The sequence below is a fragment of the Cavia porcellus genome, unplaced genomic scaffold, assembly GCF_034190915.1.
Source record: "Cavia porcellus strain 051 isolate PalLab524CR breed Dunkin Hartley unplaced genomic scaffold, mCavPor4.1 scaffold_17, whole genome shotgun sequence".
NCBI lineage: Eukaryota > Metazoa > Chordata > Mammalia > Rodentia > Caviidae > Cavia > Cavia porcellus.
Genome location: NW_026947500.1, coordinates 25,429,819 through 25,453,349, shown reverse-complemented (window position 1 = coordinate 25,453,349; position 23,531 = coordinate 25,429,819). Strand labels below are relative to the sequence as shown.

The window sequence follows — 23,531 nt, the reverse complement described above, 5'->3', positions numbered from 1 at the left end:
ATTCTACCTGCTATATCAGTTCTGGATCAGTTTTGATTAAATTTTCTCATTGTAGGTTGTTTTTCTTGCTTCTTAGCAAAGCTGTTAATTTTTTATGGGACACAAGGCTCTATGAATATTACTTGGTGTGTGCTGGATATTGCTATATTCTCATAAATATTTAATCGATAATTTATTTGCTTAGTAATGACATTGAATTACTTGCAATTAGTTTGATCCTTTTGGGCCTTACTTCTGCTTTCAAACTTTGTTAGGACAGCACCAGAGTGTTTACTGTAGGTTTGATTTTTCTCCACTTCTAGGGTAATACCCTTCTTAGTATTCTGCCTGGTGCTCCATGACCTATGATGTTTTCCTCTCTGGACAGTGCAAACAGTAACCGTTTCTAGCCCTGTATAAACTCTGCTTGTTGTTCCTCTAATCCTTTTGAGAGAATCTTTATGGTGGATAGTTTCCTCACCAATATGAACTGATTAGCATTAAATGAATAGTAGAGGAGGAACTCCACTGTAAATCTCCAGCATATTCTCTGTGCCCAGCTCTCTCTTCAGGTGTATTCTTCCTTGAAAACTTTAGCTGCCTTAACATCTGCTATGGTTTGCTCTCTAGGTTCAAATGCAAGGCTTGTTCCCCAATGTAATAGTAATGAATGGTGCTGTGATGTTTAAGAGGTAGGGCCCCGAAGGAGGTGATTTGGTTATGCCTGCCTCAGTGGGACTAGCCAGTAATGTTCTAATGAAGTGGCTTGGATGTCATGAAATGGGTGCAATCCTATAGGAGTGGCTTAAACCTGGCATTTCCCTCTAATCTTATTTTTTCTCTCACCAGACACTGCTTTCATGCTGTCTGGAATTTCTAGCCACCAGAATCATGAGCCAAATAAAACCTCTTTTATTCATAAGGTACCAAGCCACAGGTATTTTGTTACAGCCACACAAGCTGGACTGAGACAGCATCCCTGGATTCCCAGCTCCATCTATTCAACTTCAGGAGACCACTGGCTTTGCCTGGACTCCTTCTCCTTTTTCCATGGCCTTTATACTTTCTCTTAGGTTGTATGCCAGGGCAATCATTATTTTGTTTGATGAAGTGAAAAAATTTTGCTTTTTATCACTTAGAAATAACCATTCCATTTGTTGCCCGATATCCAATATCTTCAAGCCACTGTTTTCTACATTGTGTCCAAAAGTTTTATTATTTCAGCCAAAAGTACAAATCCAGTCTCTGTTTCTCCATCTTGGCCAGAAGCCATTGGTGAAGTAGCAGCAATAACTTCATCTTTAATCTCTTTTATTTAGTCATCCTATACTAAAGTCCAGAAAAATCAATCCTACTGATTAGAACTAAGAGAGCCAGAGAGGTAGGCTTCAGTTAGACCAATAGTAGCAGTTCTACCTGTAATCTGGAGATAAATAGAATTTCCTAGCTATGGTCTCTCTTCCCTTGTTAAGAGAGTGCATCACAAAAATGGCTAAAGTTATTTGACCTTCTTGAGGGTAGAGACCCTAAGTAATGCAAACTTAGATCAGCATTCATAAAAGTGTGTTTTTTATTAGGCAAAAATAATTATAATTATCCCATCATGTAATGCCATTATATTAGTAGCTACACACTGATTACATACATGATCTTATTCCAACTTCATACCAGTAACTTTAGTTATGTGTCATTCTTATTTTTACTGATACAAGAGTTCAGGCTTAGAAAGATTAAATAACTTTCATAATAATGCCAACAACTAGTTAGTGGCAGCAACAGAATTCAAAGTATACCTAACCATCCTTTGAACCTCTATATGATTCTTATGAAGTTTTTCAAAACAACAGGCTTTCCTGCTGAATGGCTGGCCTCAGACTATCAGTGCACAGGTACCCACTCACCCTGAGTTTAAGATTCCCACTATCAAAACGGAAGACTTCCACCAGCGTACTGACTACTTTACACTTACTTGTTTTACATCACTTGAGCAGCGGTGAAGATATCGATGCTGGATGATATCACAAAATATTTTGTGCAGTTTGGTCCCAAACTCCTGTGTGTCAGCTGCCTAAAATATAACCAGAGATAGAAGGGACTGAGTTCCAGTACTGGAAACCAAGAGCAAAGTACTCACAGGAAGTTTAAATGGGGGGAGGATGAGGTAGATGGGACACTGACACTGCATTAGGATGTCCTTCCTTTCTATGGGATCAAAAGAGGGAAAAAATTGCCTAGGATATTTGGCAAGAGACAGGTAGTGATGGCTCCTATTTGTCTTCTCATTTCTGTTTCCTCTACAAGGGGTTTCAAACAAGGGCTTTTTTTCTCCCAGGTCTACAGCAGATAAATGTCCCAGAGACCCATCTGCTCATGAAGGAGTTATATAAACTGCTCCTCTGTAAAACAAATTCTGAGAAAGCTAGGTTCCACTGACCCACTAAAGCTGATGTGGCAGCTCTTCAAACCTTTCAGGGAGAAAAGGGACCAAGGAGTACAGTCTGTACCCACGAAGATGAGTCAATGGTCTTTGACTCTTTAATGTAGAACTGTAGGCCATTAGATTTGAAGGGGGCCAGAGTTACCACTAAACACAATATACTAATTTTATAGATGAGAAAATTTAAATTTAAAAAGAAGTGACCCACCTAAAATTTCACAAGTAGAACAAAAATTAGAGTTTCTTTTCACTAATTTATGTGACCCAGATAGGTAAAGTTATAATAAAATGTATTAGTTTCTAAAGATTTTATAGGCTTTGACCCAGTAACTTTTTTTTTAAATTTTATTTAAGGAGAAAAAAGAAAAAAAAAACAGAAAAAGGGTACAAGTTATACAGAATTTCAGAAAAAGTAAACAGTAGGAAATCACTAGTTAATTACATAATGTCATCTTAGAAATAGTTGTTGAAGTTACAAAATTAAAGCATATAGAGGGGACTTTCAAACAGTGAGACTGCAAACAGTTTTGCTCAATAATCCAACAAAACTCAGTAATATGGTTATCTATCTTATATACTTAAATATATATGCAGTTATATCTTTTAGAGAACTTTCTTTTCCTTTCTTTTATACAGTGACAATTACACATTTTGGGTTTTATTACTCACACAGTTCTTATTACTTTTTTTTTGAAGAAAGTAAAACCAAATGTGACATACCAGGACAGAGTCAGTCAAATCAAAAGGATGGACATAATACATAATGTAAAAACAAAATACAAGGTGATCAACAATGGTTACCATAATGCCTCGTTATCTTAAAAAGAATTGCCTATATCATCAGTTATAATAAAATTGAACAAAACAGTAAAGAATAAGACCAATAAAACCAAAACATTGGAGACATTAGAGGACTTCAAAAGAAGATAATAGTCAACCAGAATGGGCGTCACAATGGATCTTATTGTCTTCATAGTTGTTGCCTAGACTTTCAAACTTGGTACTATCTAGCATAACAGAATAGAGGGAAATCAGTCAAAACAAGATGGTGAGAGCAATACAGAATTTCAAATCAAGTTAATAGGAAATCAAAGTGGGTTACTATAATATATCCTGCTATTTTTTATTTATTTTTCCCTTAATAAAAAGGATAAAAATGAAAAAGTAGATAATAAAAAGGAGATTGAGATAAAAAAGAGGGCATAACAACAAAGCAGTGCAGGTCAAAACATAGCCATTTAAGCAAAATAGTGTTTCACCACAAGATAATCTCGACATAATAGTAGTTACCATAGTGTCTCTTCCATTAAAATCTTTGGGTATAACTTCGTATACTGTAGCATCAAACATATCAAGACAACGTAAAACCATTCAAAAGAATGACAGTATTACAGGGTATTTAGAATCAACTAACAGAAAATGAACAATGGTTTCTGTATAATCTCTTTGTCTATAAAAATTTTTGCTTATATTATCACATATAATAAAATCCAATAAGATACAACACGTTAAAACTGATGGAGACAGAAGAACAAAAGCTTGATGGGACTTCAAAACAAGAGGATAATAAATCAGCACTACCTATTATGATGTCTTATTTTCTCCAAAATGGCTGTTCCTGCCATGCAACCTTCTCTGCCTCATTTTTGTTGAGCTTTTTTTCTGTCACTAGTTGTCAGTTTGTCCTCTTCATTTCGCTTTCTGCTCCATTCATTGTGGCCACTCTGCCACTGTTTCTGGAATCTTGGTATTTTTCATTTTTAGAATATCCTGCAGTAATCTCTGTAGAGTTGAATTGGTGGTTGCAAATTCCCCTAGTTCCTCTTTATCCTGGAAGCACCTTGTTTTTCCATCAATTTCTAGGGACAGTTGTGCAGGATATATCAATCTTGGCTGGAGGTTATTATCTTTCAAAGCTTGAATTATTTCCCCCCACGCTCTTCGTGATTTGATGGTTTGTGCTGAGAAGTCTGCTGTAATTCTGATGGGTGTTCCCTTGTAAGTGATCTGTTTCTTGTCTCTGATGGCTTTTATATTCTGTTCTTATATTGGATTTCTGGAATTTTGATTATTATATGCCTGGGTGTAGCTCTGTTTGGGTTGTAGGTGGCTAGGGTCCTGTATGCCTCATACATCTGAGTATCTTTACCTTTTGCTAAATTAGGGAAATTCTCCTGACCCAGTAACTTTTTACAGAATTTTTTTCTATGAAATAATTCAAAATAAGCATGAGTGGAAAATATAACATGAAGTATAAGATATAACACGAAGTATCAAATAAAGCACTATTTGTGTCAGTAGATGTTATCAATTTAAATGTCTAATATTTGAAGAGTAGTTTATTAGACTACAACAATACAGAGGAATATTGGTTAATCAAAACTAAATCAGAGACTGTTCAAATGTCAATTTACATATCAAAACAGGAGGCTTTAGTTATGACTATGTAACACACAAAAATTAAAATTATAGTGCTAAAATTAGTTACTACATAAATTGCTTTCAATGTCAAATTATCTTTTCAAGATAAGGACTACAAAAAAATGGCTGGTACAACAGGACGACTCTGTAATCCCAGCTATTCAGGGGGCTGAAGCAGGAGAATAATGAGTTTGAGGTCAGCCTGGCAATGTAGCAAGACTTTGTCTCACAAAAATGTGTGGGGGACCGGGCCTTAGTGCCGTGGCCGTGTAGTTTGAGTTGAGTGCTGGGGACCAGTGTAAGTCCTTAGAAACATAGCATAGCCACTTGTCATTTTCTGTTGTCCTCACCATGTTCCTCACATGATCGGAATATGACAGAGGTGTGAATACTTTTTCTCCTGAAGACTATGTTTCAGGTGGAATATGCCATTGAGGCTATCAAGCTTGATTCTACAGCCATTGGGATCCAGACATTGAAAGGTGTATGCCTAGCTGTGCAAAAAGAGATTTACTTCCCCACTCACGGAGCCCAGCAGCATTGAGAAAACAGTAGAGACTGATGCTCATATAGGTTGTGCCATGAGTGGACTAACTGCTGATGCCAAGACTTTAATTAATAAGGCAGGAATGGAGACCCAGAACCAATGGTTTACCTAAAATGAGACAATGACAGGGGAGCGTGTGACCCAGGCTGTGTTTCATCTGGCCCTACAGTTTGGAGAAGATGATGCAGATCCAGATGTCACACCTTGTCCCTTTGGAGTAGCACTGTTATTTGGAGGAGTTGATGAGAAGGGATCCCAGCTCTTTCATAGGGACCCATCTGGGCCCTACGTACAGTGTGACACCTGAGAAATTGGCTCTGCTTCAGAAGGTGCCCAGAGCTCCTTGCCAGAAGTTCACCACAAGTCAATGACACTGAAAGAAGTCATCATCCTCCAACAAGTAATAGAGGAGAAGTTGAATGCAACTAACACGGAGCTAGCTACAATGAAGCCTAGCAAGAATTCCACATTTTCACAGAGGAAGAACTTGAGGTAATTAAAGACATTTAAGCAGTAGGGATCCTTAGAACTTCTCTGGGACAGTTTTTGTTCTCCTGATTACCCTTAAATTTTATTTCCAGCTCCTATTCCTTGGAAAATCTCCAGTGTAAGTGCATTTTTATGATGTCTGAATATAAAAGCAGTTCTGAAATAAAGATAATTTTAAAATGAAATAAAAAAATAGAGAAAAATAATGGTGTAGAGGCCAGGAATTGGTGGTGCACACCTGTAATTCCAGCAATTAGGAGACCGAGGCAGGAGGACTGCTATGAATTTGAGGTAGCCTGTACTATATAGTGAGTTTAAGATCAGCCTGAGCTACATAGCAAGACCTGTCTTAACAAAACAAAACAAAAACAAAAAAACAGGGGACAGGGAATCTAGCTTAGTGGTCTCTAACCTTGCCCAAAATGTGCAACGACTGGGTTCAATCCCCAGTATCACAAAAATACAACCCAAAGTTACTTAAAAATACAGAAACTACCATGAAATGAGTGTTATCCACTGCTAATATCAAGTGTTCAGTACATAATCTTAAAAGGAAGGAAGAAACTAGCATCTACTGAGAACCTATCATGTACTGCACACTTTTACATGGTCTCAGGCTGTTTGGGCTTCTGTAACAAATTACCACAGACCAGCAGTTTCATATAATAGAAACTTATTTCTCACAGTTCTGGAAGGTGGAAGTCTAAGATCAGTGTACCAAGATGGCTAAATTCTTTACAGTTTCAGACTGTTTACTTCTCCCTGTGCCCTCACACTGCAGAAGATGTGAGGGTTTTCTGAGGTTCCCTTTTATTAAAGATACTAATTTCACTAATGAAGAATAATGCCTAACAACGTATTTGTCTCCCCAAAGCACCATCACTATTAAATCCATAATCGTGGATTTCAATATATGAAGTCTGAAGAAATACCCATATTCAGACCACGATATACATTTAGCCATCATCATCTTATGAGTATCTATTATTTTTTTCTAACTTATAGATAGGGCTCAGAGAAGTTCAATATAGTCCTCATTTCACACAGCAAGTAAGTGAATGAGTCAGGATTTGAACCTAACCCTGATTCCCAAACTCTCTCCACCATTCTATACTGTCACATACGTGCGATTGCGCAGCACTGACTGCTAGTTATTTCTAATGTGTTCTGTCATCCTTAGGTACCAGAGAATTCTTTTATGTATTATTTATTTATTTATTTATTTAATGATTTCTTTTCAAATCCATTTTACTTCAGAGAAAAAAGAAAAAATAAATAAAACAAAATTTCAAAACACACCAATCAGGGGACAACAATGGTACATACAGTGCACACCGTCACCCCCAAATCATTCATCCAGAGCATAAGACATCTGCATTCAATTGTCCAAACAATATCAGCACAAATCTTTTTCTTCAGTGAACTCAGCAGAATCAATGATGTAACTATCTTTGGTATTTTTATATATATGTATGCACATATATATACATATGTTGTTTCAGCTCTCACTTTAGTGAGACAGTATGATGTTTACACATGTATGTCTTAGTTATTTCACTAATGAGTGTGGCATCAAGTTGCATCCATTGGGGCTGGGGATTTAGCTCAGCGGCATAAGCACCTGCCTTGCAAGCAGGCAGTTGTGAGTTCAATCCCCGGTACCGATAAAAACGAAAAAGACAAAAAAAAAAAGTTGCATCCATTTACCTATAAAAGTCTCCAGCTTATCCTTCTTTATAGCTGAGTAGTACTCCATTGTATAAAATACATCTTTTTTATCCATTCCTTAGTCAATGCGCATTTAGATTGTTTCCAAGATCTAGCTATTACAAATTGTGCTGCCATAAACATACGGGTACCCATACATCGCTGTGGTATATTGTTTTTAATTCTTTGGAAAGATACCCAGAAGAGGAATAGCTGGGTTGAATGGGACCTCTAGTCCTGGTTTTTTAGGAATCTCCACATTGATTTCCAGAGTGGTTGCACCAGTTTACACCCCCACCAACAGTGGAGAAGGGCTCCTTTTCCCCCACAGTTCCTCCAGCATTTGTTATTGGTTGATTTCTTGATAATAGCCATTCTTTTTAGGGTGAGGTAGAATCTCAGTGTTGTTTTAATTTAGCAGAACATTCTTCAACAAGGAATTGAAAATCATGGATCTAACCCTACCACATTCTAGTACATCTGTGTGACCTAAAGAAGTAGAAACTATAAGTAACTTTCCTTACTTTTGAAATAGTACACACTACAATTTATTCTACAAATAGTTCTTAAAACACTTAGACCTGGTATACATATGATCATAACAGAGCAGTGAAATAATGTTCGTAAAAGCACCATACACATTACAGAGATAGACAGGAGGTTGTTAAGCCCCTGGCAGTTGTAAGCATTCCCAATCTCCTGCTTACCTGAAGGGCCTGGAGACATGTCTTTCGGAAGCTACCGCTTGTGCTCCTAGTCACCACACTCATGATGGAATTCACAACCACTGAGAGTGAAGCCTGCAGTTTCTGATGAGCCTAGGAAACATAAGGAGACCACATTAACTCCAAACTGCTGGCTCAGAAAATCCCAAAGGGAGCAAAGATTTCAGTCACAGCAGATGTCTCCTAACAACAATACTCACTGAGATCATGGCATATCTTTGTCATGACCTGTAGGAATTAAAACAAAATTTTAAAATGCTGTTTCCTCCCATAGAGATGACTAACTGACAGATACACTCAGAAAAGATAAGCAATAAGACATCAGGCAGTAACATATATATACTTCCTAATTTTAAAAAAGCTTAAAGGTTTACTGTCTTAGAAAGCTTTTTCCTTTAAAAGAGGAAAATATATAGTAGGAAATGTGTTACCAAAGTATACAGGATAAGCAGGACCAACTTATGCATACTTGTAATGTTAGCATAGAGGAAGGCTGAGGCAGGAGACTGCAAGTTTGTGCCCAGCTTGGGCTATACACCAAGTGAGACCCTGTCTCAAAACAAAGATAAAAAGGGCTGGGGATATAGCTCAGTGGTGCAGCACCCTGTTTGATCCCCAATAGTGCAGAAACAAAACAAAAATGCACGGGATACAGGAATTCACAGTTAGATAAGAAGAAAATGTGGTAAACTCAGCTATAAACTGAGCACAGCAACACACTCCCTAGTAATCCCCGCACTAGGGAGGCTGAGGCAAGAGGATCCCTGAAAGTCAAAAGGCCAGGCTGGGCTACATGGCGAGTTAAGATCAGCCTGAACTACACAGCAAGATCCTATCTCAAAAGAAGAAAATATGGCATTATAAAGAATTAGGATGGAGGAAGAACGTAAAGTTTAGTGAAGCAGCAGCTCCAGAGGGTGCTGTACAGACCAAGAAGTTACTGTATCAGCCATTTTTCTATATACTCTGTCCCTGTTTACTCAAACTCACCTAGTAGGAGGTAAAAGTAAGTAAGCTGACTTACAGTGACCCATCTAAGTGAAAGCCTGAGTTTCTAGGTTGGATGTAATATTACATCATCCCAGAAAGCAAAATAAACAGGATGGGGCTTTGAGGGAAGAGGGATTCTGAGGCCCTGTATGCACGCTCTGTTTCTTAGAAAATAGGAGAAAAGGCCAGGAGTAATGACATACACTGTAATCCCAGTCTGCAGAAGGCTGAGGTAGGAGAATCACTGTGAGTTCGAGGCCAGCCTGGGTTGCATAGTGAGTTCAAAGCCTGGCTGAATCATATAGCAAGACCTTGTCTCAAAAACAAAACAAAACCACCTAGAATAAAAGAGGTGAATTTCTTATTACCTTGGCAGCCTGGTCATGCTGCTCCAAGATCTGGTCCAGAGTGGCATGAATCGAATCTTGTACTGCACTGTGGCTCTTCATGAGGATGGAATTGAGATGAGCTGTGAGCAAAGTATGGACTCCTAAGGGGACAGAGAATGTCCATAAACTTGAGTGACAATGACTATTTCAAGCGTGCTGTTCATGTGCTCTAACTCCGGATGGAATAAGAGAAGATGCCTTTTAGCAGAAGCTATTTCTATCTACTGACAATTATTTTTTCAGACAATTGCCCCTCCAGCAACTTACAAACCCACTCAATTCCCATTTTCAAACAAAGAGCCCAGGAAACTTAAAGTGAAGAGTTACATTATTTTTGAAGAAATGAACGAGTGATCCTACTTAATTTATGTTATAAACAATAACACACCTCCTGGAGAATGTCTAACCACCTCCCTTCCCATTTGACACTCACTGTTGATCTAGTCATTGTTATCAGAGTGTGTCCTTTTCATTAGCTATGCTATGGTAAAAATAAAAAAGTTTAAAACTTACAAAGATGACTCCCAGAACTGTTAGTACAAAGTCTTTTAAATGGATAATTATTTGAGCACTCCTGCTCAGCATCACTCAGAAAATCTAATGTGTAAAGCACTGGGCAAAAATATGTCACCAAGGCCAGGGGTGGGTGGTGCATGCTGAGGCTGAGGCAGGAGGATTTCCATCAGTTTGAGGCCAGCCTGGACTACAGTGAGACTTTGTCTAAAAAAAAAAAAATAATAGGTTTATAATCAATGATCCTGATGTAACAGGAAGATAAACTTGATTTATAGGAGATCTGGAGAAAATATCTTTTTTTCCCTTGATACAGTACTCAGGGTTAAATCCAGGGTCTTACCATTACACCCCGATTCTGTTCTGAGATAGGGTCTCACTAAATTGCTAAATTTCCCAGTCTGAGCTCAAACTTGCAAGCCCCCTACCTCAGCCTCCCAGAGTGCTGGGACTACAGAAATACAACAAAACCATGCCTGGCAAGAAAATGCTTCTAAATGAATTTTTATGTCTACTCCCTCTTAAGTCTGTTCAAAGATACCATGGTAAAGGAGCCTAAGACTGGCTGGCAGGCTTTTCTTAGGATTGCATTAAAAATGCAAGCGAGAAGGAACATTCCCTACTGCAAGGCACCATGATGAAGAGAAAGTTATGTGTGGAGTTAAAAGGAGTCTGAAACTAGAAGTGGGAGAACACAGACTTAGGGTCAATTCCACTACTAACCAACAGTGACCAGGTCTCTTCATTCTTCTCAATTCAATAAAGAAAATGGCTTTATACTGCTTCTCTTAGCTATGCTGGGTAAACTGGGATAACATAAATGAAATGTTTTGAAACATACATGCAATATTCAGACAGGAAATACTGCTGTTACTATGATAATATAGAATGTGGATTACTATTTTCTTCAGTTTGGTCCTAAAAAGAGCTTCAAAAAATCAGACCCCTTTTGAAAGCAGACATTTAATTAAAAAGCCAAAGTTCATTCCTAAAATAGCTGATACCACCAGATGCTTATGATACTGCTTAAAAGAATGAGTTAATCATAGAAAGTTACCATGACAAGGTGGGCATAAGGCCAATTAAGTGATTTTTTAAAAGACACAGAAACAGACTGCAGTTCTGCACAATCTGTTTCCTAAAAAAGGAGCTCTGGAGAAAGCTTTCATAAAAAAGGGAAAAGACAAAAGTAAAATTACTGTAGCTCTATCTACCTCCCTGCACTGTGTATCTTTTTCCAAGGCTAGTTTTAAACTACCAGATAGGAGATTTTAAAACATATTTGCTACGTTTACTAAAGCAGTGATAAATTTCCTTTTAATCAAAAAAATTTTCTTTTTAATCTAATACTGAGAACAATTTCTGAGACACGAAAGGTTGAGGCAAGCTAAACAGAGGTGCATAACTACCACAATAATACAAGGATTATATAAATAATAGCATTTCTGATAAATCTAAGTTACCAGGGATTGAACTCACAACCTCATGCATGCCAGGCAGGCACTTATGCCACTGAGCTAAATCCCTAGCCCTGAAATCTTAGTTCTTAATGTATGTTTAATAGGCCTCAGAACACAGTACCAGACTTGAATTTTCCTGTTATCAGACTTTTTCAAATGCCAGAAAGTAATGTATTTTTATGTCTCAAGAGGACCTTTAGCGTCGGAAATGGCCTTTGATATCACAAGCTCATGTTAAAGTATGAAAAAGGATGCTCAGATGATTTATGGGAATTCTTCTCAATTATTATTGGGGAAGTTAGTACCCAAGTTAAAATTAAACGCAGCTCTTTTGATTCTAACTTCTTTCCACAATACTAAACTGCTTCTCCTGTCAACCTCTGCCTTTTTTTAAAAATTCAATCTGTGTCTTTCTGTGCATAGGCCAGTTAACAGTTCCACGAGTCCTCAGTTGAGCCCTGCTTGCTGGAGCCTCTTCAGTCTGAGTTTCTTTTATTTCTTATTTCCCTGGCTTTAATCAAAGGAACAGGGGCACCAAAGAACACCTGCTCCTCAAACAGAGTTGCAAGCTGGTACCCAGGAAAGTTGTGCTTCTCTCTCAGAGTATGCATACACTGGGAAAAGGTGAGAAAGGTTTGGAAGGCAGACAGCAGAAGGATCTCACAAACAACAGTAACAAAGCATGGGCACCAGTCAGTGTGAGTACTTCTGATCTGGGGTTACAAGTGGTCTTGTTTATCTTCTGGTGAAGTGGGAGTAGCACCATACCAAAGAGAAACAGATGCCTGGAGGGCAGCATACCGTAAAAACACACTGGTGCAGAAGAAAGGGAGGCTTATGAACTTTCCCCCAAATGTATATGAACTCCACTTTGTCTATAACTCTTCTCAACATTTAGAAGAAAAGTACCAAGAAACTTAAATCTTGTCCTAGGGCTAACTGTATTAAAATGTATAAATCAGCCAGGCATCATAGTGCATGCTTGTAATCCCAGCATTCTGATAGGCTGAGACAGGAGGATTACAAATTTAAACTCAGCCTGGACAACTAAGCAACTTAGTGAGACTCTGTCCCAAAATAAAAATTTTATAAGAGGGCTGGGGATTAAACTCAGTGTGAAGGCACTGGGTTCAAAGAGAAAAGAGAAGAGAAGGGGCTGGGGATTTAGCTCAGCGGCATAAGCACCTGCCTTACAAGCAGGCAGTCGTGAGTTCGATCCCTAGTACCGATAAAAAACAAAAAAAGGCAAAAAAAAAAAAAAAAAAAAAAAAAAAAAAAGAGAAGAGGACTAAGCCGACTCACACTCATACTTAGTAGTTTTCCAAATCTTACAACATTTAAAAATCACCTGAAAATCTTGAAAATGTGGATTCTTAAGCCATACTGGATTCTTCACATTATAGCAAAATAATGGATTAATCTGGGCCCAGAAAGTTACACATTTCCAAGTAATCTAGTGACTCTGATACAAGTGTTTTATGCATTACAAACGGAAACCACTGCCCTACCTCTAACAAAACCTTTCTGATAATAGGTTACCATTTACCTAATAGATTCATGCCAACACTACCCTACTTACAGGCCTGTACAAAGTCAGGCTACATTTCTTTTTTCTTCTATTTATTTTTTCTCTGCAGCACAGGGAATTGAACTTTGAATTATATCTGCAGCTTAGGTTCTTGATCTTATAATCCTCCTGCCTCAGCTTCCCAAGCAGCTGGGGTTACAGGAATGCACCACCACACTCTGCATCAGGATACATTTCTTGATACCTAGAAAGGCAGTAGAGTATGGGAAAAATTCTCAAGCCTAGCTCCACATCAGAATCTCTTAAGAAGATTATATGTGTATGTATGCATGTGTTTATTATTTAATTTTAGCAGCGCTTGAACCTGGGCCTTTGCACTGAACTACATCACCAGCTCTTTTTTTTTTTTTTGAGTCAAGGTCTATGTCAGGAAGTCACTCAGACTAGACTGGAATTTTCCATCCATTCTCCTGCCTGAGCCTCCCAGTATGCTGAGATTAAGCATGGTGTTCTACCATGCTTGGCATCACCTGGGGAACTAAACACATACCAAGGGGCTAAAGTATGTAGCTCAACTTATGTACATGCTTAGCATGTGCAAGACACTGAGTTTTATCCCCCGCACCAAAAATATAAAAGTACTGAGATTTGAACCCCATCTCTTGAGAATCAGTTCTGGGCATTTTTACGAGCTCCCCCAGTAAGGTATTGTACAAACAAGGCTGAGGGATATTGATCTATGGTACCAAGAAGTGTCTCTTGACTTCTGGCCAATCAAATCTGGGAATATCACCATTTAAGTGATGCATCATTTTTCTGTAGTGATTTTTATTTTAAGAACAGAATATAGTTATTGAGGGAAAGAAAGCTTCTGTCTGAGAGAGAGACATAAGGGGTCCCGAGCAGGTTGCCAAAAGACTCTCTTTTCTAGGGAATTTTATAAAGTATAGGGAAATGAAACTCCCAATCTACTATGTCCAGTACGAGTTCATGTTCTCTAAAATCAAAGAATGAATTTTAGGAACAATAGAGGTTAAGAATAGAATATATTTGTTGAGAGAAAGAAAGCTTCTGAAAGAGAGACAGAAGGGGTCCCAAGTGGGTTGCCCGGTAGCAGTCTTCTGAATAGAGAATATAATTTAACTTAAGCAAGGTTTTCTTCAATGAAATTCTTTATTCTAAATAAATGTATCTACTTCAAACAAATTCCTTATGTATTTGTCTCCCTCTCTAACCTCTGAGTATTTGGCACACCCAAGTTGGCAGCCCTACTTACTCCTGCTTACCCCAAATCTCCATTTGCTGGACTGGAAATCCACTATAGAAATCCACAAAAAGGAAAAGCAGTAGAGTTTGTCCTTGAAGGTCCGTATTCTGAGAGTGATTCATCTCACCGGATTCCACCTGATAACTCACATCTGGAAGCACCAAATCTAGAGGATAAGATATTATACAAATTTCCAAAGTAAATAAAATCCCTACAAGTTACTAAAGAACTGTATCACAAAGAAAAAAGGATTTGAGGATAGGAGTTCTCCATTTGAACATTCAGTTCCACTCATGAACTTGTTTCTCCATTCACATGATGAAAAGCAAATAATAGTGACTGACGGAAAGAACATCAAAATAATGATTGGTTGTATAAAATGGAAACCAAACAGCACTTTGCATTTACTGGGAGATAATACATTCATTTACTCCTTGTACAACTTCTAAGGCAGGCATGGTAGGTAAGAGGCAGAGGTTAGATTTTTTAAAAATTTTTTTAAAAAATTTTTAAATTAAATAAAAATTTTATTTAAGAAGAAAAAGAAAAAAAGCAGAGAAAGGGTACACGTTATACAGGTTTACAGAAAAAAAATTAACAGTAGGAAATCACTAGTTAATGGATTACATATTGTCATCTTAGAAATAATTGTTCAAGTTACAAAATTAAAGCTTATAAAGTGGACATTCCAACAGTGAGACTGCAAACAGTTCTGTTCAATGATCCAACAAAACTCAGTAATATCATTATCCATCTTATACACTTAAATATACATGCAATTATATCATTTAGAGCACTTTCTTTTCCTCTCTTTTGTACAATGACAATTACACATTTTGGGTTTTGTTGCTCCCACAGTTCTTATTACTTTTTTGGAAGAGAGTAGGACCAAATGTGACATAACAGATCAGAGTCAGTCAAATCAAAAGGGTGGATGTAATAGATAATGTAAAAGCATAATACAAGGTGATCAACAATGGTTACCATGATGCCTCCCGCTATCTCTAATAGAATTGCCTATATCATCAGTTATAATAAAATTGAACAAAACAGTAAAGAACAAAACCAACAAAACCAAAACATTGGAGACATTATAGGTCTTCAAAAGTAGATAATAGTCAACCAGAATGGGCGGCATAATGAATCCCACTATCTTCACAGCTGTTGCCTAAACTTTTGAACCTGGTACTATCAAGCAAAACAGAATAGAGGAACATCAGTCAAAACAAGATGGTGAGAGCAATACAGGGCTTTAAATCAAGATAATGGACAGTCAAAGTGAGTTACTATAATATATCCTGCTATTTTTTATTTATTTTTCCCTTAATTAAAAGGGTAAAAATAAAAAAGTAAATAATGGAGTGGAGATTGAGATAAAAGAGGGCATAACAGCAAAACAGCGCAGATCAAAACATAACCATTTAAGCAAAATGGTGTTTCACCACAAGATAATCCCGACATAAAAGTAGTTACCATATTGTCTCTTTCCTTGAAATCTTTGAGTATAACTTCGTATACTGTAGCATCAAATATATCAAAACAATGTAAAACCATTCAAGAGAATGACAGTATTACAGGGTATTTAGAATCAACTAACAGAAAATGAATAATGGTTTCTGTATAATCTCCTTGTCTATAAAAGTTTTTGCTTATACTATCATATATAATAAAATCCAATAAGATACAACCTGTTTAGACCAATGGAGACAGAAGAACAAAAGCTTGATGAGACTTCAAAACAAGATGATCCTAAATCAGTATTACCAGAGGTTAGATTTAAATCTGAGTAAGGAAATGACAGCTCACTTCTGATCATATCTAACTTGTGCTACACAGCAAGTCCTATATTAAATTCTTTGTATGTGCTAAGTCATAATCTAAGATAAGACCTATTCTGATATACTTTTTCAGAAAAGAGGCACAAAGCTTGTCCAACGTGAGTAAGTGATGGAACTGAGTTGCAGACCTTAACAGACTGACTTCAAAATCTATACTCTCAGCCCCAAAACTACTTAATATTTGCATTCCCAAATACAGTGGTACCTCGGTTCACAAATTTAATTTTTCTGTTATTTGTTTGTGTGGGAAAGATAGCCTCATTCATGTTTGTCACCTAATGCGATTTGCAAACAAAAACAAAATTTTGTCTAACACTTCTGTTTGTAAGCCAAATTGTTTGCAAACAAAAGTGTTTGTGAACTGAGATACCACTATAATCTACCAACTTGATCCTTTAAAATGCGGTTAGCATAGTCCTACATTCCTCATCCACACAGAAAAGAACTTCCTTGTGGATCCTGGTTCTGTCCTTTAGAGAAATGAAGGAAGAAGTCAAGGAGAGATTTTCTACATTAAGTATTTCCAAAGTTAACTGAGTAAACTCGGGCATCATGAATTGTAAAACAAAACAAAACAAAACAAAAAGAAAACAATGAAGTCTAAACAGAAATAAGAACAAGATACAGATGGAGATCCCTAGAAATTTTCTGAGGTCACCTTACTATTCAAAACTGTGATGGCATGACATCACATCAATTAAAATCAACCATCTTCTCCTCACAAAACTACTTGCGTGTCCTAAAAACATCTCTTCTTATACTCTTACTCTGAAAACTAGGCACTCAAGAAAGAAGCTTATCTGGAGGCTTACTTCCTAGATGCAGATTCTATCACTTGTCCTGAGACACTGTCTTCAGTCTTCTCATCCCAGTTACAACCTCAAAACATCTCTTCCCTGCTGGTCATCTTCCTCAGGGTCCAAACAACCAAACTATCTCCAAATTCAATGGTTCTAGCTATTAAGAGTTAAGCCTGGGACAGTAAACCTTCGGGACATCAGCCCATGATTGCAGTTTTATTTCCTAATTTTATTTATTGGTCTCATTATTAACAAACAAACTGTTAGCATAACTCAACAAAAGCTAATGTGCTTAGCTTTACATAAATAATACAGCCAACTTCCTAGGTTTAACACATCTGGCATTTATATTGTATTTATTTTTTCTAAGTAAGTTTATGTAGGTTTACTCTTTTCATTAGGAAGCATTCCTCTTCCACAATAGATAGGAGAATCATTTCTCCTTTAATCTTTTTGAAGTTCCTAAACTGACAGATTCATGTACCTTATAAACCCTCTGCACTGGGCATGCAGGCATAAGCCTGTAAGCACCTGGGAAGCTGAGGCAGGAGGATCACCATGAATTTGAGGCCAGTCTTGGCTACCTAGTGAGTTCAAGACCACCCTGAACTGACTCTAAAAAAAAACCCTCTGAACAAGTCCCTTAGGACCAGCTGGGTGGGCAACAGAAGTAAGAGAAGAATATGCATCAAGCCACAAGGCCAAAACAGTCAGGCTGTGACTTGGCTTTCCCATTTGAGGCACTCTCGACTCTCAAACTTGGCCAGACCTTATCCCTAACCCAGCCATCATATCCTGGGGCCTATTTCTATACACATCTGTTATTTCTATTTCCTTTCATTTCCCTACTATTCTTCAGGTTTCCACATTTCTGTGCAGAGAGAGGGAAACATACCTTTATTCAAATTGAGATCCAAGCTGGGAACCACACACAAGTGGTATTTCTTCCAGTCAATGAAATGAAAGGGATCTTTGAAGACAGTGGTATTTAGCTGGCCCTCATTTGACAACATCAGAGGCAGGCCTGAAGGTCCATATAGAAATATGTACCGTTGCTAAAGAAAACTGCTAAATTTTAGTTTTTGTGACTACATATTCACTTGCATAAAACAAATATAACACTAAGCCTGGTTGACACTCCCGGAAATAAACACGGGTACTATGCTATTATGTTAAACCTTTTCCACCCTGAAGACAGACATAAAGGACCAGAGACAAATCCACTAGGATCCTCAGAAGTTTGTTCAAGCTTAATGAATAGGAGCTACACATAAAGAGTCTGTTTATCTATTCATCCTGATCATAGATCTGAGTGGCACAAGAGGGGATACACAAAGACGAATATCCATATTTAACATCTATTCTCAAGTTAACAAGTCCCTTCCAGGGACTTGTCCAGACACTATAAAGTGTCTTAGTTACTTTCTTATCACTGAAACATAATACCCAACACCCGCAACTTAAGGAAGGTGAGGTTTACTGTGGCTCACAGTTCATAAAGATTTCAATCCACAGTCAGCTGGCTCCAAGGCAGGGCAGCATGGCAGAGGAGGATTGTGCAAGGCACAGCAGCGATACAGGGAGTGATCAAAGAGAGAGAGAGACAGACCCTGCCAGGCCACGCACCCAATAACCCACCTCTTCCAACCAGCATCATGTTTAGCTATAAACTCATCAGTGGATTAACCCATTGATGAGCATCATATACCCACAATCCAATCACTTCTCCAAATCCTCACCTATGAACCTATGAAAACTTGGGGAAACATCTAGATATAAACCATAACATATAATGTCAAAGTATATAAAGGAGTGTCTTCCTGTAACTATTTGAGTACATTTAGATTGAGGAGGAAGTTCCTCTCATGCTCTCCAACCAAAACAAAGGAAGGTAGGTCCCTAACAGAATTTCCTTCCCTGGACTTCCCCTTCTTACTTTACCCCCAAACCAAGGTTTCTCAGCACAGCATTACTAACACTTTGGGCCACATAATTCTTTGGGGGGGGGGCTGTCCCGTGCCTTACAGGATGGTTAGCTGCAACCCTGACCTCTACCCACTAGATGTCAGGAGCACCTCCTCACCCACATGATCTCCTCCATAACAAAAATGTCACTAGATATTGCCAAATGTCCAAAAATCCACAGAGGACAAAAATCCCTCTATCAAGAACTACCAAGGGCTGGGTATACAGCTGAGTGCTATAGCATTTGCCTAGCATCCCTAAGTTTGAACCCTAACGCTGAAGAAAAAGGAAACGTGTTTTGTTCTCTCAACCAAGTTGAAGACAACCAGATTTTTTTCCCCGGGTGTTTTGTTTTAGATGGTTTCTATCTTCTTTGTTTTCATCCTCTTCCTTGTACATTAGGTGTAAAGATAAGAATTCTCACCCAGCAGGAAGCGGGGCTTTATGGAAAGTCACAGCAAATCAAAAGAGAGGCAGTAACCATACATGAAGTCTCCTTCACAAATCTCAGAAGGCACTAACACATCAATGAGAATCCACATTGACACTCTGAAATGGTGGCAACTTATGGCATGGATTTTTTCTTTTAAAATAAAAGATGTTAATGTATCACTTGTTTTTTCTAAACTAAAACCTCAGTATTCAGTGGTAATTTCAGTGTTGGAACTTTGCAATAAATAATGGGGTTATGGGTTGCACTTTGGCATTCATCTCTAAAAGGTCCTTCATCACTGGGCTAGAGAATCTGAGATGCTGTGAACTTATAGTAAGAGTAGAAGTCGTTAGAGCCAAGTTGTGATTATCTCTTGAGTAGTTTAAACCATTTACATTTAATATGAAAACTGCACAGATGTGTTGTGTTGTTTTGTATTGTTTTAAGACAGGGTCTTGCTATGTAATTCAGGCTGGCCTCAAACTCATGGAGATTCTCTTGTCTCAGCCTCTCAAGTGCTGGGATTACAGGCATGCACCACCATGCCTGGCCAACAGTTGGCTTTAAATCTATCCCGTTGTTATCTTTTTCCCATTCATTTGTTCCCCATCTCCTATTTTCTAGTTTGGGATTCTATTTTGAACAGAGTATTTTTTATGACTCCATTTTATCTCCTTTTTGGCACATTAGTCATCATCTGCTGTAAAAACTTAGGTACTGCTTTAAATTTTATGGTATATAATTGCAATTTGTCACAGTCCACCTGTGACATTCTGACAGTTCACATATAAGGATATAATACTCCCCCACCAACCTACCTGGCCTTGTGCTAGTATTATAACTCATTATACTTCTACATATGTTATAAATCTTATAAATTATTACTTTTTGCTCCAAACAATTACCTTTCAAAGACTTGTATAAAAGGACTAAAATATCTATACACAGTTACCACTTCTTGTGTGTGCGTGTGTGTGTGTGTGTGTGTGTGTGTGTGTAGGCATGTAGGTAGGTAGATCCAGAATTCTAATATTTTCTTTCTACCACAAAGATTTCTCTTTAACATTTCTCATCATACTGGCCTTCTGTGATAAATTCATTCATCTTCTGGATGTCCAGGGAAGTCTTCAACTTGCCTTCATTCTTGAAAAATATTTTCAATGGGTATACAACTTCAACTTGACAGGGTTGTTTTGTTTTTAGGACTTAAAAATACTGCTCCACTGTCTTCCAGTTAGCAATCATTCAAACAAAAAATCTGCAGTAATCCTTATCTTGTCTCTCTTTATGCACCTTTTTTTTTTTTGTCTTTTTCATTTTTATCGGTACCAGGGATCAAACTCACAACTGCCTACTTACAAAGCAGGCGCTCATGCCACTGAGCTAAATCCCCAGCCCCTTATGCACCTTTTTGAGGTTGCTTTTAAGATTTTTTTTTTCTGAGGGGCTGGGGATTTAGCTCAGCCACATAAGCGCCTGCCTTTCAAGCAGGCAGTCATGAGTTTGATCCCCGGTACCGATAAAAAGGAAAAAGACAAAAAAAGATTTTTTTTCCTGCTCATTATAGCTCTCAGCAACTTGGTTATGATGCATCTTGATGCAATTTCCCTCATGCTTCTTAAATTTAGGTTCACTAACCATAGATATGCAAGTTTACGGTCTTTGTTAAATGTTGGGTCCATTATTTCTTCAAAATCTTTACCTATCCTTCCTTCCTTCAGGACTCTGATTACACAGCCATTAATTAGGCCACCTGAAGTTGTCCCAGAGTTAAATGGTGCTGTGTCCAATTTTAAGAAGTCTTCCCCCTGCTCTGTGTTTCATTTTACATAGTTTCTATTGCTGTCTTCAAGTTCATTGATTGTTTTGCAATATATAAACCTGTCATTAATCTCATCCAGTGCATTTTCATCCTAAAAACTGTACTTTTTAATCTTTAGAGGTTCAATTTTCTTTTCTTTCCCCTTCCCTAGCTCTTTTGATGCTTTCATGATGTTTTAATGTATTTTCCAGCTTTTATCTTCAATGAGAATGTTGGTCTGAATCATGTAGTTTGCTGTTTGCAGAAATCCTGCCAGAGTTTCACAATAACATTCTTTTTATTCAGACCTCAAATTTAAATAACATCCCATCACTCTACCTCATCACTAGCTTCATCTACCTCACTTCACTTATCACTATCTAATACGTACCACTGAAATGTAACATTACAGAGGACAGGCTTTTTTTTCTTACTGCTTCTAGACAATGGAATAAGGAGAAATAAGAATCTTTATTTTTGATGCTCTTCAGCACTATGTAGATATAAGAAAAAGAATGTCTTAAAATATAAAATTCTCGTAGTCTTTATCTGTTTTGTTCTTTCCTTCTCCCTGAAAGACATTCCTAGGTGATACTCATCACACCATGCCTCTTCTATTCTTATTATTTTTTATTTTTTGGAAGTGCTGGGGATTTAACCCAGGGCCTCCTGCATGCAAGACAAGCATTCTACACTGTGCTCTATCCCCGCCTCCCATCTTGCGCTCTCTGTACACTTCCACAACTTAATTTACACCTGTATCCTCAAACATATAATAACAAACATTATTGAGCACTTATGTGTCAGGCAGTATTTCAGGGGCTTCACATGGATTTTTCTAAAAAACAAATAAACCTGAAAAGAACACACAAGCACAAAGCTTTGAGAGGGAAAAATAAACATGAAATACTACTACGCCCACGTAAAGCTGAGGAAGTAAAGGATTAGACTGGTTAAATACGTTGCCAGCAATCACACAACTCATGAGTGGTGAATCCAGGGCCATGTAGCACTGTGCTACCTTTACCTGTGCAATAAACTGGGAGTCTAAAATCCTCTTTCTCTACATCTGACCACCTCCAAGGTGTGGACCTAACTAACTGTACTGATGCTTGTCATCCTCAAAGGACATCCTGCGTCACTATTAACTAACATGTGTAAGCCAAGCATCTTCTTTATCTTCAAATCTGCTACTAACGTTTTGCGTTTTGCTGACAGAATCCTTACTCTGTCAACCATCCGTGAAGATCTTTTATAAAGCTTTATTCAGATAAAATTCACATGCCATAAATTCATTTTTTTAAAAAAATAGGGTTTCATTATATAGTACAAGCTGGGCTTGAACTCACTGTGTAGCCCATGCTGGCCTCAAACTCATAGCAATCTTACTGCCTCAGCCTCCTGAGTGTTGGAATTCCAGGTATGTGCCTCCGTGCCCAGTCTGTCATCCATTTTAAATGTATAAATTTGTTTAAATATATACAAAAACTTTTACAACCAGCCCCATCATCTTTAGAACATTTTCATTTTTAAAAGGTCTCCTCACTACCTTCTGCGTCTAGACGCTGCCCTAGTCAGAACATAGAAACCTTTTTCTGTTTTGTTTTTTGAGACAGTATCTTGTTATGTAGTTCAGGCTAGCCTTGAACTCACTATATATGCAGCCTAGTCTGACCTGGAACTGATGGTGACCCTCCTGCCTCAGCCTCCTGAATACTGGGATTACAGGTGTGCAATACCACACCTGGTCTCAAGGCAGAAATCTTACCATCAACTTTAGCCATTCTCTGCTCCAGTCTCTCCCAACCACCGTAACAAATTGGGTACTTGATAACACTGATTACTTACAGTAATAAATTTTGCCTTTCCTGGTCAACACACTTTTAATCCAAGCACTAACCCTTAACCCAATTCATTTACTTAGTAATTCCTAACTTCTTTCTTCCATCCACCCTGCACAATGCTTCTAGATTCCTTCCAACCATTCAACAATTACCCACTACACAAAGAATAAATGTGGCACTACTTAACATGGCACTCCAAGTCTTCCCCATTCAACTCCAACCACTATTCCAGCCTCATCTCTCCTTGGCCACCTACTGCACACCGCAGTCATACTGGTTTATATGAAAAATGCATGACATGTGTGTCACGCTTTATAGTTATCAGTTCCCTGGCAATATTTTTAAGCTTAGTGATCACACTGGATTTCATGTTCTATACAAACCATATGTGGTTGCTA

General features: G+C 37.9%; 1 protein-coding gene, 1 long non-coding RNA gene and 1 pseudogene across 2 annotated transcripts in view; 2 read left to right on the top strand and 1 right to left on the bottom strand.

Moving 5' to 3' along the window:
• The window catches only part of Top6bl (TOP6B like initiator of meiotic double strand breaks), a 104,243-nt gene that overhangs the window by 20,059 nt on the left and 60,653 nt on the right, over positions 1-23,531 (bottom strand). Inside the window, exons 9-13 of the mRNA XM_063227592.1 lie at positions 17,986-18,136; positions 14,472-14,618; positions 9,664-9,785; positions 8,288-8,398; positions 1,949-2,047 (exon numbers count right to left, since the gene is read on the bottom strand). Coding sequence (XP_063083662.1) covers positions 1,949-2,047; positions 8,288-8,398; positions 9,664-9,785; positions 14,472-14,618; positions 17,986-18,136 — 630 coding nt within the window. The remainder of the gene's footprint in view (positions 1-1,948; positions 2,048-8,287; positions 8,399-9,663; positions 9,786-14,471; positions 14,619-17,985; positions 18,137-23,531) is intronic.
• Positions 1-23,531, top strand: part of LOC134470895 (uncharacterized) — a 66,504-nt gene that overhangs the window by 17,230 nt on the left and 25,743 nt on the right. The gene's annotated exons all lie outside the window — the stretch shown is intronic.
• Positions 5,189-12,940, top strand: LOC100718941 (proteasome subunit alpha type-5-like; annotated as a pseudogene).